The sequence below is a fragment of the Pelodiscus sinensis genome, chromosome 15 (genome assembly GCF_049634645.1).
Source record: "Pelodiscus sinensis isolate JC-2024 chromosome 15, ASM4963464v1, whole genome shotgun sequence".
In the NCBI taxonomy this organism is placed as follows: Eukaryota; Metazoa; Chordata; order Testudines; family Trionychidae; genus Pelodiscus; species Pelodiscus sinensis.
In genome coordinates this window covers 6,196,590-6,210,537 of record NC_134725.1, presented here as the reverse complement: position 1 = coordinate 6,210,537, position 13,948 = coordinate 6,196,590, and the positions used below count along the sequence as shown (strand labels likewise).

Here is a 13,948-nt window from a genome sequence, read left to right as displayed (position 1 = left end):
GCATTTTCTATGTAGGAGGGGTCACTGACTGCACAACCACCCTTCCACAAGCTGCATCATCCCTTGTCTGTTGGATAATGGCATAGTGTGATGTGAAGATGTGAATGGAGGACGCCGGAACGTCCATATGTGCCAGGAATGCTGCAGCAGATGCCTGTACTTTTGTGGCATGAAGTCTCTATGATAGAGCTGGCACCTTAGCCAACTGTAGCAGGCCCTAATACAGGAGGTGATCCACGATGAAATACACTAGGAAGGGATGGAAAGCTCTTTCATTTTCTCAGCTATTGCAATAAAGAGCTGTGATGACTCACAAAACGGCTTTGTGCATTCAATGTAGAAAGCTCAGGCACACCTTACATCCAGGGAATGGAGAGCTCCCTCCTTATTGCTAGCATGGGGTTTGGAAAGAAAACTGGCAAAAAGATGTCCTGACTCACATGAAAATGCCTACCTTAGGCAGGAATGCTGGATGTGGACATAGTTATACTTTGGCCTTATAAAAGACTACATTTGGGGGTTCAGAGGTGAGGGCTCAGAGCTATGAGACCAGTCTGGCTGACAATAGCCACCAAAAAGGCGACCTTCCAGGAGAGGTAAGATAAGGGGCAGGTTGGTAGGGGCTCGAAGGGGAAGGGAGTCCCGTGAGTTTAGAAAGGGCCAGGTTAAGGTACCATTGTGGGATAAGGTGTCTAACCTGAGGTCTATTCAAAACCGCAAGAAAGTGCCCCATCATGGAGTTGCTGAAGAAAGATCTGCCTCCCATATCTGGGTAGAAGGTGGAGATGGACAAAAGTTGGATCAGCCAGCCTCTGGTGTTTCAGATGCAAAAAAGGAGTTGACCTCAGTGGGACTGGGACTTGTTTGAGGAATACATTTTTGGGGCTTCCAACTGCCCAAAAGGTCTTCTCTAACTGAATAAAACACTACAGTTCAAGCTGATTTAGCCAGGGAGTTTTCATGCTCCCTGACCCCCATTACAGAAGGGATATGGAAGCACTGGAGAGGGTCCAGCATGGGGCAATCAAAATGTTTAAGGGGCTGGAGCACATGACCTGAAGCAGCAGGCTAATCAGGCACTATAGCCAATTAAGGCCTTCTGGGCTACTTTAAAAGGTTTTCCCTTAGGTAAGGAAGCAGGAAGGAGAAGAGTGAAGGACTGAGGAGGAAGTGTGTTGCTGGAGAGTGAGGACTGCAAAAAGGAAAGTGTGTTTGTGCTGAAGCAGGAAACATTCACTCAGGTACTAGGGAGAAGATACTATGGGAGCGTGTGGGGAAGTGGCCCAGGGAAAAAAGCTGCTGTATTGGGGCTAGAAGAAAAACCCTGTCAGTTGCTACTTAAGGTCCCTAGGCTGGAACCCAGAGTAGTGGCAGGGCCCAGGTTCCACTCAAAAGTTCCCCAGACCACTAAAAAGTAATCTCAAAAGGGAGGATAGGATTACGGAGGGTTTTATCCCAAACCTTTGACTCTGCCTATAATGAGGATGGTTAAGTAAGCTGTGACCCTGACCTCTAAAAGAAGTAAGAGGAAGCAAAGGGTCACCACAAGCCTCTGAGGCATACAACAACTGCCTGGAAACTTTGTCACATTATGAAAGGCTAAATACACTATTACTAAAATGAGATAAGAACTTTATACAGAGAAAAACTAGGGATGCCTTGTAAAGCAAAAGATCAGTTGCTTCAACATGCATCACTGGTGGTAAGAAGGAAATGAGCAGGTGGCGGATCAACAAGAACTTATATACGTCACCAGGAAGGCCCCACTCCAGAGGGCTCCACAGCTGACTCAACAGATACCATTAGGGAAAAATCTTCCAATGATCATGCATGCAGAGCACATGCATATACTGAAATGGACATAAATATGCACATGAAGAAGAATAACTGTTTACTATACATGTCTCTCCAAGAAGAATAAAGAAATGGATCAGGACCAGCTATGAATCAAATTTTGTGGCTCCATAAAATTGACAGAGGTATAATATTATGGAAGGAGGGACTTAACATACTGTGATATGATAGGAAAATGTCATTAGCCTAAGTTTGGATAGTAGTATTACTCACAAAGATGAACAAATTACTCATCAATAATAATTATGCTACACCTTCACCTTGTACATGAAAAAAGTTCACTTTTAGAGAGTTTTAAACAAATGTTTTGGTTTTGATTTCATATCCCGCTGCTTGTAAAGCCCAGCACCCTTATCAAGTTCATCATATACTGGCTTCATACAGCGTGATAAATTCTAACCAACTCTAACCAATCAATTTTAGAAAGCCTAAATTTTATTTTGAAAAACTTTTTGATACATAAAATCTGATATCAAGTCATCTACTGGAGATACAAATAATTGCTGTATTCCACTGGAAAGGGATAACAGAGGGTGATTTCTCGTTCTCCAGTGTGTATTCAATTCCAGTATTTATCATTTGTAAGATATTGAATAGTAATCTATTGTTAGTCGAAGTTAAGTAAGGGCAAAATAGACAAAACATTTTTTGAGAGATTGTTTTACAATAACAACTCCTTGAAATGCTCAGGACTTGTAGAAGCCAGAGAACAGGTAAGGCAGTCAAAAGAACATGATAAAAATTGATTTACCAAAAGATTCTGCAGGTTATGATAGGGTTCAATCACATATGTCAGTGGTATCACTATTATGTGCATCTGACAAAGTGGGCTCCAGCTAATCCCAAAATTAATTTGTTATTCTTTAAGTGCTATGGGACTCTTTATTGTTTTTGCTGAAAGTCTAATGTTGCTATCCCTCTGAAACTACCACATGGTTGATATAAACAAAGTTTAAACAAAGTTTGTATATAAACGTTTTTTTAAAACACAAATTCTCTCTCTCTCTCTATATATATATATACACACACACACACACACATGCACACACACACACATACACGCACCCCATATCCAACTTGAGTTCAATAAAAATTCAAGCATAGTTCAACATCTGTCCATTATTTCTGCATGCTGGACAAGACATTTTAATGTCATCACACAAGCCGCTGTGAGTTACATAACTGTACCTCTTTCTTCTTCAGATCCTAGGATCTCTTTGCAGGATGCCATAACATCTGAACAGGAAGTGGAAATCCTCTTCTCTGAGTAAGGCTTCCTTAAACTGTCTTGAGAACTGGCAGGTTCATTAAAGATGTCCTGTGTGGAGTTGGAATCAGAAAGCACCACTGCTGTGCTATCCTGACTCCTTTCTGCAAAAAATGAGAATCAGGTAAAGAATGAAAGTGCTACTTCATCCTCATTACAGGAGACATTAGGACCAAACAGTCTTCTATCTTAAATCATAAGATAGTGTTTTCTTCTCAATCTATGTAGCATAATGACTGTAGTCATTCTACAAAGCTTTCTCTATTGTTATGCCAACCAATGCGCCTATTGTCTAAAAGGTAAGTGTATGTATTTTCTTGTAATCTGTCTGTTTCAGTTTATTGCCATATTCCTCTCCTCACCTGTTTGTTCCAAGAATTGAAAATTTAATTGTTTTTTTCACACGGGGTTGCTAAATATTCATGCAGACTTCATTTTTTCTAATGATTTTCTGGGATATCTAATCAAGTTAGAAACTTTGTAAAATGGAGATGGTGTGAAACCCTCATAAGCAATCAACGTTGGGATCAAATGTAGCCAACATTTTATACCCATAACATTATAGCATTTTTACTGCGCCACTTGTGGCATCTCAAAAGGTAGACCGGATAAATGGTACACTAAGTAAAAATCTGAAAGCACTAGAATTCATTTGTTCAGGGAAGACCATGAGCATTCAAGTTTTCTAAGAATTTTTGGTAACAGTTCCTAGCAAAAGATACAAGAACATAATTAGAGATGCAAAAGACTTAACAGAATAATCATTAACATCATTCACCTGACTAAAGTTTCATACCGTCTAATGAATGGTTAATCTGCTTAGCATCTTGCTAAGATTTAGGTTTAAGAGAGAAACTGAGATTCTTAGACTTTAAGCTAGCAGCAGCACTTAATTTGTAAGTTAATTTGCAATTCGGTGCTGGGGCTCAAGCAATTTTTTTTTTAACTTTCATAACTGATGTGGCAAGCCCAGAGGTGCCAGGGTTATGAACTGCCAATTTAAGCACTGGCTTAAATAGAAGGGTGAGAGAAGTGATTCACTCTAGGTGGGGACAGCTGATTCATATATTACACCTACTAACTACTTTACAGTTTGGAGGGGCTGTTAGCCTTTTCAGCCATACATGTTTCAGCATAGAAAACAATTATACAAGGCTGTGATTACAGAGAGATAAAAACTACACCCTAGAATAAAGGAACAAGTGAAAACTGCTCAGATACATCTGAAATCAGTCTAATATACTCGTGGGCACTATGTCAGGGTTAATAAGAGACTACTTAACAGCATAACTTCATAACTGGAACTGGGACAGCCCATTCACATATAGGCTCACACGCCAATACAACTACAGAAAAAGATACACGCTTTCTTCCTTGGATGAGAGAAAAAAATATTTTTCCATAATTTTCCACTAGCAAAATCCAATGTCTGATGTGAAATCCTAGTAGACAGAACCTTCTCTGTATCTAAAACTCATGGATGAATTTAGTCCCTTTTCTAGAAAAAGGATTGGCTCAACTTACGATCCTCAGACCTCAATTTATAGTGCAGGTATTATTTGTTTTGATTCCAAAAAGATTAAAATGCAATTTGATGCAACCTATACGGTTTTTATTTGACACAAGAAAATCTGTCTATCCAGTGAACTGGAAAAGGGAATGGCGGGGAGGGGGGAGTGTTTCCTGATTCCTAATGGCAAGTTTTACAGATAACAGACTTTATATAGAAATCATATAACTACCAAAGAATAGGAGAAGAAAGATTCTGAATGGATCAGTCAAGTTTTCATGACTCATTCGCAGAGGTTTAAGAATATTCTTTGGTATATGTGGCTATAGCTGACTGCCTGTCAGTATCAGGAAAAAAATGTTTTAAACTTCTAAGGTTCAGAAACAGATTGTAAAGTTTTGAGGGAAAAAAATAAAGGATATGTTTGTGATCTAAAGTGGTTCTTAGCAGTTTTGTAACACCCTGAAAGACTTGTTGAATGACAGCTCCACCAACAAAATCCCTACTACAGACAATCAACACATGCAACCTTTACAGAAATTCATCTAACATGTTTTTAAAATGGGAGAAACTTGTGCATCTACTTCAGGAACAGGCTATAGGTTGAAGAAGACATGGCCTAGCAGTTTAGGAAAGGGTGTGCGGATGCAAAAATATGGCAGTTGCAAGACTATATATGTTTCATTTTCCCATAAGCATTGAAGTTACTTTTCATGTATAAGCTGTAACAGAAGAAAAGTCAAAATGCTGGAATGGGAATCAAGAATGTCTGGTATACAGTAAGTTTGTGAAAGCTACATCAATTACTAGGAAATTATACTAACTTCTCAGAATAAAAAATTATGCTCATAATTATAAACACTGAACTAGCAGGTTATATTTCAAATACCAGCATATCAATGAGGTTGTTCATTCCAAGGGAGCAAACATGAAGTCTTCCTTTTTAAATCCTAATGAGCAATCTCAGCTTGAAGTTTTTACTAAAAAAGTAGGTATATATGAGCCTCTTTCCTGTACCCTAGCCAAATACCCAATATGTAAACCATATCATCTAATCCTGCATTGCACATACAACATAATGATAAAAATGCAACTGTTCATCAATGTCTTATCTCCACAGTGCCTCTCAATATGACTTCTGCTGGTAGAGCTGAGACGGTGGGCTGCAACAACATAACATTTTTCAAAAGGCAGGCCAGGATACGCTTGGGAGTGGACGTTTTGTGCTATTGTATCGAAGACGTTTTTAATTATTTCTTCTGAGTCAACTACCATATTTTCAGTGTACATTTCACAGACATTTTAAAAAAGATTAGCATTTGATTTTTTTAATATTAAAATAAATCAAGACTTCTAAAAAGATGTCATAGGTAAATGTAGTATCTTATTTCCTTTTTTCATGGGTTCCAAAACAACCATAGAAGAAAAGGTCAAAGGAACACTTTCTTAAGTTGCTACGTGTTAATTACTATGTGCAAGGCACATAAACATAACTATTTTATTTCACCTGCTCTGACCATTGATCTGTTACACTGTGGTGTGTGTTACTATGAAATAGAAATGAAAATATTTTATATATTCAATGCATTCCACCCTCAATTGAAAGTCACCATAAAATTGTAAAATGAGAGTCTGAGGTTATTAGGATTCAACTAATAGTAATTCTGAGGCTGGGAAGTGCTAATATCCATACACTAGAGATATTCTCTGCTAAAAATACATTAAAATATGTCTTAGTGTGTCAAGATTCAGACTGTCTGAAGAAGTTCCTAAACAGGAAACAATTTCAATCAGCACTGCAAACAACTATGGGAACAAGAGCTAGGGGTTTCCCGTACCCCCACCCAAAAAAAGTTTATAAACTAAGGGGAAAAAAAGGTAAGACATAGTAGTTTAGAAAAGGGAAGTGTGCGTATTGTTTCAATTACTTCTATATCAAATGTGCTCAGTTTACAAGCAAAGGGATGCTTTCTGTCTGCCAGTTCCACAAACTCAGCCTAGAATCTGAGAATCAAGCTATGTTCTTTCTATTTCATCCACCAGCGCCAGCTGTGAAGGTCTCAAATTAAACCCTCATGACATATAGAACTCCAAATTATACTTTCAGCAACACCTGCACAAACTCAGTGTGAGAGTCTCTCCTTTGCTACAGTCAATGTACATACAATTGTGTATGCCCTATTGCAATGCTAAGAGAAGGAAGTATGCTGAGGTTGGGGTAATTATGGGGATTTTAAAGTAACCCTGGGAATCCCTACATTATCCTACAGAACCATTATAGTCCTCTTGGCAGCCCAGAATTGGGGGATGAAAAGTTAGTGTAAAGTCACATTTACCTTCCCTCTTCCAAGCTTGAGTTCTATGCTGTGCCTCCAACAGACATAGCAGAGAGTCACACCAAATGCGTTTAATGCGTTTGCAGGTGTAACTGAAAGGAAGGAATCAATTTGTTCAAGAGCATGCGAAGGTATGGAATCCAACTCACTCTAATAGCTTTCTTGCCGCTGTGGTGCTAACAGTAGTAAAAGACAAAAACATATAGGGTAAAATTTCCTAATGTTAGAAGTCAACAAGAAAAAAAAATCAATGGAACTCATGTGCCTAAGTCAACAGTACTTTAGAAAAAATTAACCGTTGGCACTAAATTCAGTACACGACTGATTACACAAATGGTGAAGATCTGCTGAGCAAAAAGGTATATTTTTACAGTCACTATTTCAGTAGCACTGCACTTTATAGTGGATTTGAAGGAGGAAAAGACAGTTACCTCTTTCCATAACTGGTGTTCTTCAAGATGTGGTGCTCAGATCCATTCCACATCAAGTGTTTGTGCTCACCACATGCACTGGTGCCAGAAGTCTTTCTCTCTACAGTGTCTGAAGGGGAGAGCCTTTGGAGATCCCTAGATAACTGTCTCCTTAGAATGCTTGCTAATGTCCCTTCCATATTAGGTAAATAAGTCAGTGGTGGTTAATCGGAGGCCCACAGGCCACAGATTTTGTGTGTTGTCCATGAGACATTTTGTTTACTGTTACCCACGTGCAGAGTTGCCAGATTCCACTGATTTCCATCCACAATTTTTTTCCAACTGTTATTACTAAAGTGACAGGCCCGTAAAGCAAGGGCATAGTTCAATCAGCACACGGTGCAAATTTTAGGTATGCAAGCACCATTAGCAGAACTGCTCTATCCCAGGAGGCTATTTTGATTACAACATCTGGTAGCCCACTAAAATGAAGGGTGGCCACTCATGTGGCCCTCTCACTACTATAGGCTGCCCAGTCACTGTTCTAAGCAGTCCCCTGGCAGGAGGGTTGAAGTTCATGGCCATGTAGATTGAAGCACATCTCTGTCTAACCCAGAGTCATCTCTGGCTTGCTGAGTTATGGCATAGTGACCCATACACATGTGGACTGAAGATGATGCTGAGGCTCTACAAATATCCCAGATTGGTACACGCGCAAGAAGGCCGCCAATGATGCTTGAATGGGCTCTGATGATCGCTAGTGGTCTGTTTGCAAGAGGTGATTCAGCCGGAAATTCTCTGTGACAACACTGGGAGCCCCTTCCCACAGGGCCACTGTAGCAATGAAGGGTTGGGTAGACCTGTGGAATGACTTAGCCCACTCGAAGTAGAAAGCCAAGGCTCTCTGAACATCGAGGCTGTGGAGGTCTCTCCCCTCTAGTATCCTATGAGGCTTAGGATAAAACACAGACAGGAAAATGTCCTGGTTCACATGGAAAGAGGACACCGCCTTAGGCAGAAAAGCCAGTGGTGCTGTAATTGGACCTTGTTCTTGTGAAACACTTTAGGAAAATTCCCAGGTCAGGGCCTTGAGCTACAATACTCACCTTGTTGACATCAGTGCCATGGGGACAGCATCCTTCTAAGATAAGTAGGAGACGGCACAAGAACCCAGTGACTCAAAGGGTAGGCTGGTGAACCTGAAGAGGACCAGATTAAGGTCCCACAGTGGGATGGGGTCCCAGATCCTGGATAAAGCCTCCAGAGTCTTTCAGGAATCTGTCAGAAGACTGTCTCATTTTGAAACAGCTGATGATTGCAGAGATAACCTCAAGGTGCATATTCATGGAAGAGTGTTAGACCCTAGTTCCTGAGCTACAGCAAGTAGTCCAAGATGGATCACAGAGGTGAAGGTAAGGGAGATATGCCACACTCCAAAGCCCAGCAGGAGAAAAGAGAGTTACTCACCTGGTGCAGTAACGTCTGTTCTTCGAGATGTGTGTCCCCGTGGGTGCTCCACTCGAGGTGCTGGGCTCGTCCCGGTGCCGCAAACCGGAGGAATTTTCACTAGCAGTAGCCCCCCTGCCGGACCACGCATGCGCGAGTGCCCCCTTCGCGCCTTTCATCTGAGCGCGGTCCGGTCTCGTCAGTTTCCTCCCAACCGGAAGCATCTGAAAGACATAAAGAGAGGCTCCGAAGCAGGGAGGAGGGTGGGACGTGGAGCACCAACGGGGACACACATCTCGAACAGACGTTACTGCACCAGGTGAGTAACTCTCTTTTCTTCATCGAGTAGTGTCCCCGAGGGTGCTCCACTCGAGGTGAGTACACAGCAGTGGTCCAGCGTGACTTGCGTGCTTCGGACCTATCGCTTTCGGGCTGTAGACAAGACAGCCTGAGCTACCCTCGAATCGGAGTTAAGTATGTTCGCAAGGGCATAGTGCTTAGCGAATGTGAGGGTGGACGACCAGGTTGCTGCACGGCATATGTCCTGCAATGGTACTCCACGAAGATAGGCAATGGATGTAGCTATGCACCGGGTGGAATGAGCACGAAGACCGCTCGGAAGAGACCTGTTGCGCAAGGCGTAACATTGCGTGATGCAAGCAACGACCAAACGGGAAATGCGCTGTGCAGAAAGCAGTTTGCCTTTGGAGCGTTCGGCTGTAGCAAGGAAAAGCCGTTGAGATTTTCTAAAGACTCGAGTTCTGTCGAGGTAAAAGGCCAGTGCTCGCCTGACATCTAGTGTGTGCAGACGTACTTCTTCCAATGAGGAGTGAGGCTTCGGGTAGAAAGTCGGTAGAATTATAGGCTCATTTATATGGAAAGCAGAGTTGACCTTTGGCAAAAACACTGGTTGGACACGCAGTACTGCCGCATGACTGAAGAACTGTGTATACGGCGGATCAGAGGAAAGAGCTGCTAATTCGCTTACTCGACGCGCTGACGTAATGGCAAGCAGAAACACAGTTTTCATCGTGAGCATCCGTAGATCACACATTGCGAGCGGCTCAAAGGGTGTGCGAGTCAGAGCGTCCAATACCAGAGGTAAGTCCCAAGGCTCTGGTGGGATCCTGTGGGCTGGATACAAGTTGCCTAGCCCCTTCAGGAATCTCTTGGTGATAGGGTGGGCGAACACCGAATAGCCGTCCACGGGAAGACGGAAGGCTGAAATTGCCGCTAGATGCACCCTCAGGGACGAAATAGTTAGCCCCGTCGTCTTTAGATGCATTACATAATCCATTATCTGTTGTATAGACAACAAGTGAGGGTTAAGATCCTTAGCCGAACACCACGAGTGGAAACGGCGCCATTTATAGAGGTAGGATTTACGTGTTGTACTGCGTCTACTGTTAACCAATACGCGTCTCACTTCTTGGGAACATAAAAGTTCCGAAGCTTGGAGCCAACTAGGAGCCATGCTGTGAGGTGCAAGCGGTCGATGGCTGGGTGAAGAACCGTGCCGTATTTCTGGGATAGCAAGTTGGACAGTTGCGGTAGTCGTCGTGGATAGGCCGCTGACATTCTTGACAGCTGCGTTAACCAAATCTGTCTGGGCCAGAAAGGTGCTACCAGAATCACTGTTGCGCCATCCAGTGCTATCTTCTCCAAAACCCTTGGAATGAGTGGGAGAGGAGGAAAGGCGTACAGTAACTGGTGGTGATCCCAGTCCAGAAGGAAGGCATCGCCGAGGGAGTTCATGCTGATGCCTGCTCGTGAGCAATACTGAGGACATTTCCTGTTGTGTCGATTGGCGAACAAGTCCACTTTGGGAAAACCCCATTGCAAAAAGATGTCGCGGAGCACTTCGGGATGCAATTCCCACTCGTGCTGTGAGAGGAAATGCCTGCTCAGAGAATCGGCAATAACATTGTCCTTGCCAGGGAGGTATGCTGCAGTTATGGTGATACCCTGTTGAATAGCCCAATTCCACAGGCGCACAGCCTCCGTACATAGGGAGCGGGAGCGTGACCCCCCCGCTTGTTGATATAATACACCGTGCATATGTTGTCGGTGAGAATCTGTATGGAATGTCCTCGGATGATGGGCAGAAAGTGCTTGCAAGCCTTGAAGACTGCTCTTAGTTCGAGAAAATGTATATGCTGAAGCGATTCCTGGGACGTCCATAGACCCTGCGCACGGAGCTCCCGAAGGTGGGCGCCCCAGCCGAGCAGAGAGGCATCTGTAGTGATTGTAGTGCTGGTTTCTGGGCATGAAAGGTGACCCCTATTAGCATGTTGACGGGGTTGTCCCACCATGCCAGGGAAGATCGCACCTGACTGGGCAGAGAAACCACCCTGTTCGTACTGCGCACCCGGGGCGTGTACACCGTGAACAGCCTATGTTGAAGAGTTCGCATATGGAGTCTGGCGTGCGGAACCACATACGTGGTGGCCGCCATGTGTCCCAGTAGTTGCAGACAGGTAAGTATTCGGGACTTCGGAGAAATTGATACTGATTGCACCAGGTCCTGTATGAGTTGAAACCTCTGTACCGGCAAGTATGCCCTCGCGGTTAGGGAGTTGAGTCTTGCGCCGATAAACTCCAGGTCTCGAGTAGGTGTTAGGAAGGACTTCTCGACACTGATTATGAGCCCTAGGGCTGTGAACAAAGCGGTAGTTGTAGACACTGCCCTTGTGGCCTCGTCGAGTGTGGGAGCCTTTAGCAGGCAATCGTCCAGGTATGGGAAGATTGTAATGTCGAGACGTCGCAGGTAGGCCGCCACTACCGCCAGGGTTTTGGAGAAGACCCGTGGGGCCGCCGATAGTCCGAAAGGCAGCACGCGATATTGATAGTGGTCGGACCCCACTGTGAACCGCAGGAATCTTCTGTGCACCGGGTGTATAGTTATGTGGAAGTAGGCGTCTTGAAGATCGAGGGACGCGAACCAATCCCCTTTGTCGAGAGCCGGGATAATTGAAGATAATGTGACCATCTTGAATTTTTGCTTTCTCAGATGTCGGTTGAGCTGACGTAGGTCCAGGATAGGCCTCCAACCCCCTGATTTCTTCTGGGTGAGGAAATAGCGAGAGTAGAACCCTCTCCCCAAAAAGGGTGTTGGCACCCTTTCCACTGCCCCTAACATGAGAAGGCGTGACACCTCTTGGCGTAGCAGCGTCTCGTGAGAGGGGTCCCTGAAAAGGGACGGGGCAGGAGGGGAGGGAGGGGGAAGAGAGGTGAAGGGGATGACATATCCTGAAGTAATTATGTCGTGAACCCACCGGTCGGTGGATATGACAGCCCAACGATGCTGGTAAGGTCTGAGATGATGATGGAATACGCCTTTTGTGATATCCGGAGTCTCTGTTAACGGGGTGGTCCGAAGTCCCTCGATCAACCCATCAAACCTGCTGTCGGCCCTGCTGCTGGACAGGCGTCTTGTTGGGTTGCTGGCGACGCTTTTGGGGCCGTTGCCTAGGCCTCTGTTGCTCGTATGGCCTGGCGCGTGGTGCCGCATATGAGAATGGTCTTTGTCTATTGTAGGGTATGTATCTCTTATGTCTGTAGGGGGGAGTGTACATCCCCAGCGTCTTCAGAGTCGTACGTGTGTCCTTGCCCGAGTGGAAGACCTGATCTGTCGACTGAGCAAAAAGCGATTTGCGATCGAAGGGCAAATCCTCCACCTTGGCCTGCATCTCCTTCGGGACAGCGGCTTGGTGCAGCCAAAACGCCCGACGCATGACTAAGGCCGAAGCTGCGGATCTAGCAGCTACATCAGCCGTGTCAAGGGCGATCTGCAGGGCTGTTCGGGCGACTGTGTAGCCCTCTTGTATCACTGCCTTAAGCAACTGACGTTTGGAATCCGGCAAGTGCTCAAATAGAGGGATCAGCTTCGAATAGTTATCGAAATCGTGGTTTGCCAGCTGTGCAGCAAAATTACACATCCTCAGGGCAGAAGTAGAGGAGGAATATACTTTCCTGCCCAAGATATCCAGTCGTTTGGCCTCCTTGTCATTTGAGGGATTCTTGGTCTGAGATGATCTTGTTCTCTGTTGTGCGGCATCCACGACAAGGGAGTTAGGCTGAGGATGTGTAAAGAGAAACTCCATATCTTTCTGAGAGATGAAGTACTTCTTATCCGACCGCTTGTTAGTTGGTAGCGAAGTGGCCGGGGTCTGCCAGATGTCATTGGCGATCTCCAGTATAGCTTCATCAAAGGGAAAAGCGAGCTTCGACTTTTGGGAAGGTTGTAAATTTTTGAGCAATCGATGTTGTTTCTGTTGCACGTCCGCGGTCTGAACGTCCTGGGATTGTGCAACTCTCTTAAAGAGCTCCTGGAACTGCTTGTGGTCCTCCGTAGTAGACAAGTCCGGAGGGACCACCGCGTCATCCTGCGAGGATGAGGAACGCTGCGCCGGGGAATCAGGGCTCTGCTGTCCTTGAAGAGAAGTGTGTTCCTGCTTATCCTCGTGATATTGCGAATCCAGGTCCCCAGCCGAGGATGGTGGCGCTACATAAGGAGCAGACTCGTCCAGACCGTGTGGAGATTGATGCTGAGAAGAATGCGGTGATCGCGATCGCGAATACCTTCTGCGGCGAGATGAATGAGAAGAGTGCTCATGATAATAGCGGCCCTCCCTCCGACTGCGGCAGGGAGAGCGGCTGTATCTTCTCAATGTGTCATATCGCCGATGGTAGTCTGTACGGCGTGGGGATCTTGGTGAAAGGGACCTCCTATAGTAGCGTGAGGGCAAGCCCGAATAGCGATCCCGATAGTATCGACGCGGTGATGAACGACGAGGTGACCTATAGTAGGGCTCCCTGGAGGTCGAGTAGCGGTGACTGTGACGACGGTAATCAGCATTGGACGAGGTAGGTGAGTCAGGTCCAGGTGAGAAGGTGACACTGTCCGGAGTTATTGATGGTGTCCGGACTCTGGCAGTCTTTTGCTGAGCTTTGGTTGGCACCGAGGCATTGCAGGCAGGCTGCAGAGGTGCTTGCGTGAGAACAGCAGGCAGTGGAGAAGCCTCTGCCACTTGAACGTCTGCCACATGAACGGCAGAGTAAAGGCTCGGTGCTGCTTGATCCCCCGACAGGGTGAAAGCAGGAGGCTGGGTTGGCAGAGACTCCT

General features: G+C 45.0%; 1 protein-coding gene across 4 annotated transcripts in view; it reads right to left on the bottom strand.

The window, feature by feature from the left end:
- CABIN1 (calcineurin binding protein 1) overlaps positions 1 to 13,948 on the bottom strand; it is a 257,094-nt gene that overhangs the window by 157,702 nt on the left and 85,444 nt on the right. For all 4 annotated transcript variants that reach the window (XM_075897952.1, XM_075897954.1, XM_075897953.1 and 1 more), the window contains exon 27: positions 3,043 to 3,225. In XM_075897952.1, coding sequence (XP_075754067.1) covers positions 3,043 to 3,225 — 183 coding nt within the window. The remainder of the gene's footprint in view (positions 1 to 3,042; positions 3,226 to 13,948) is intronic.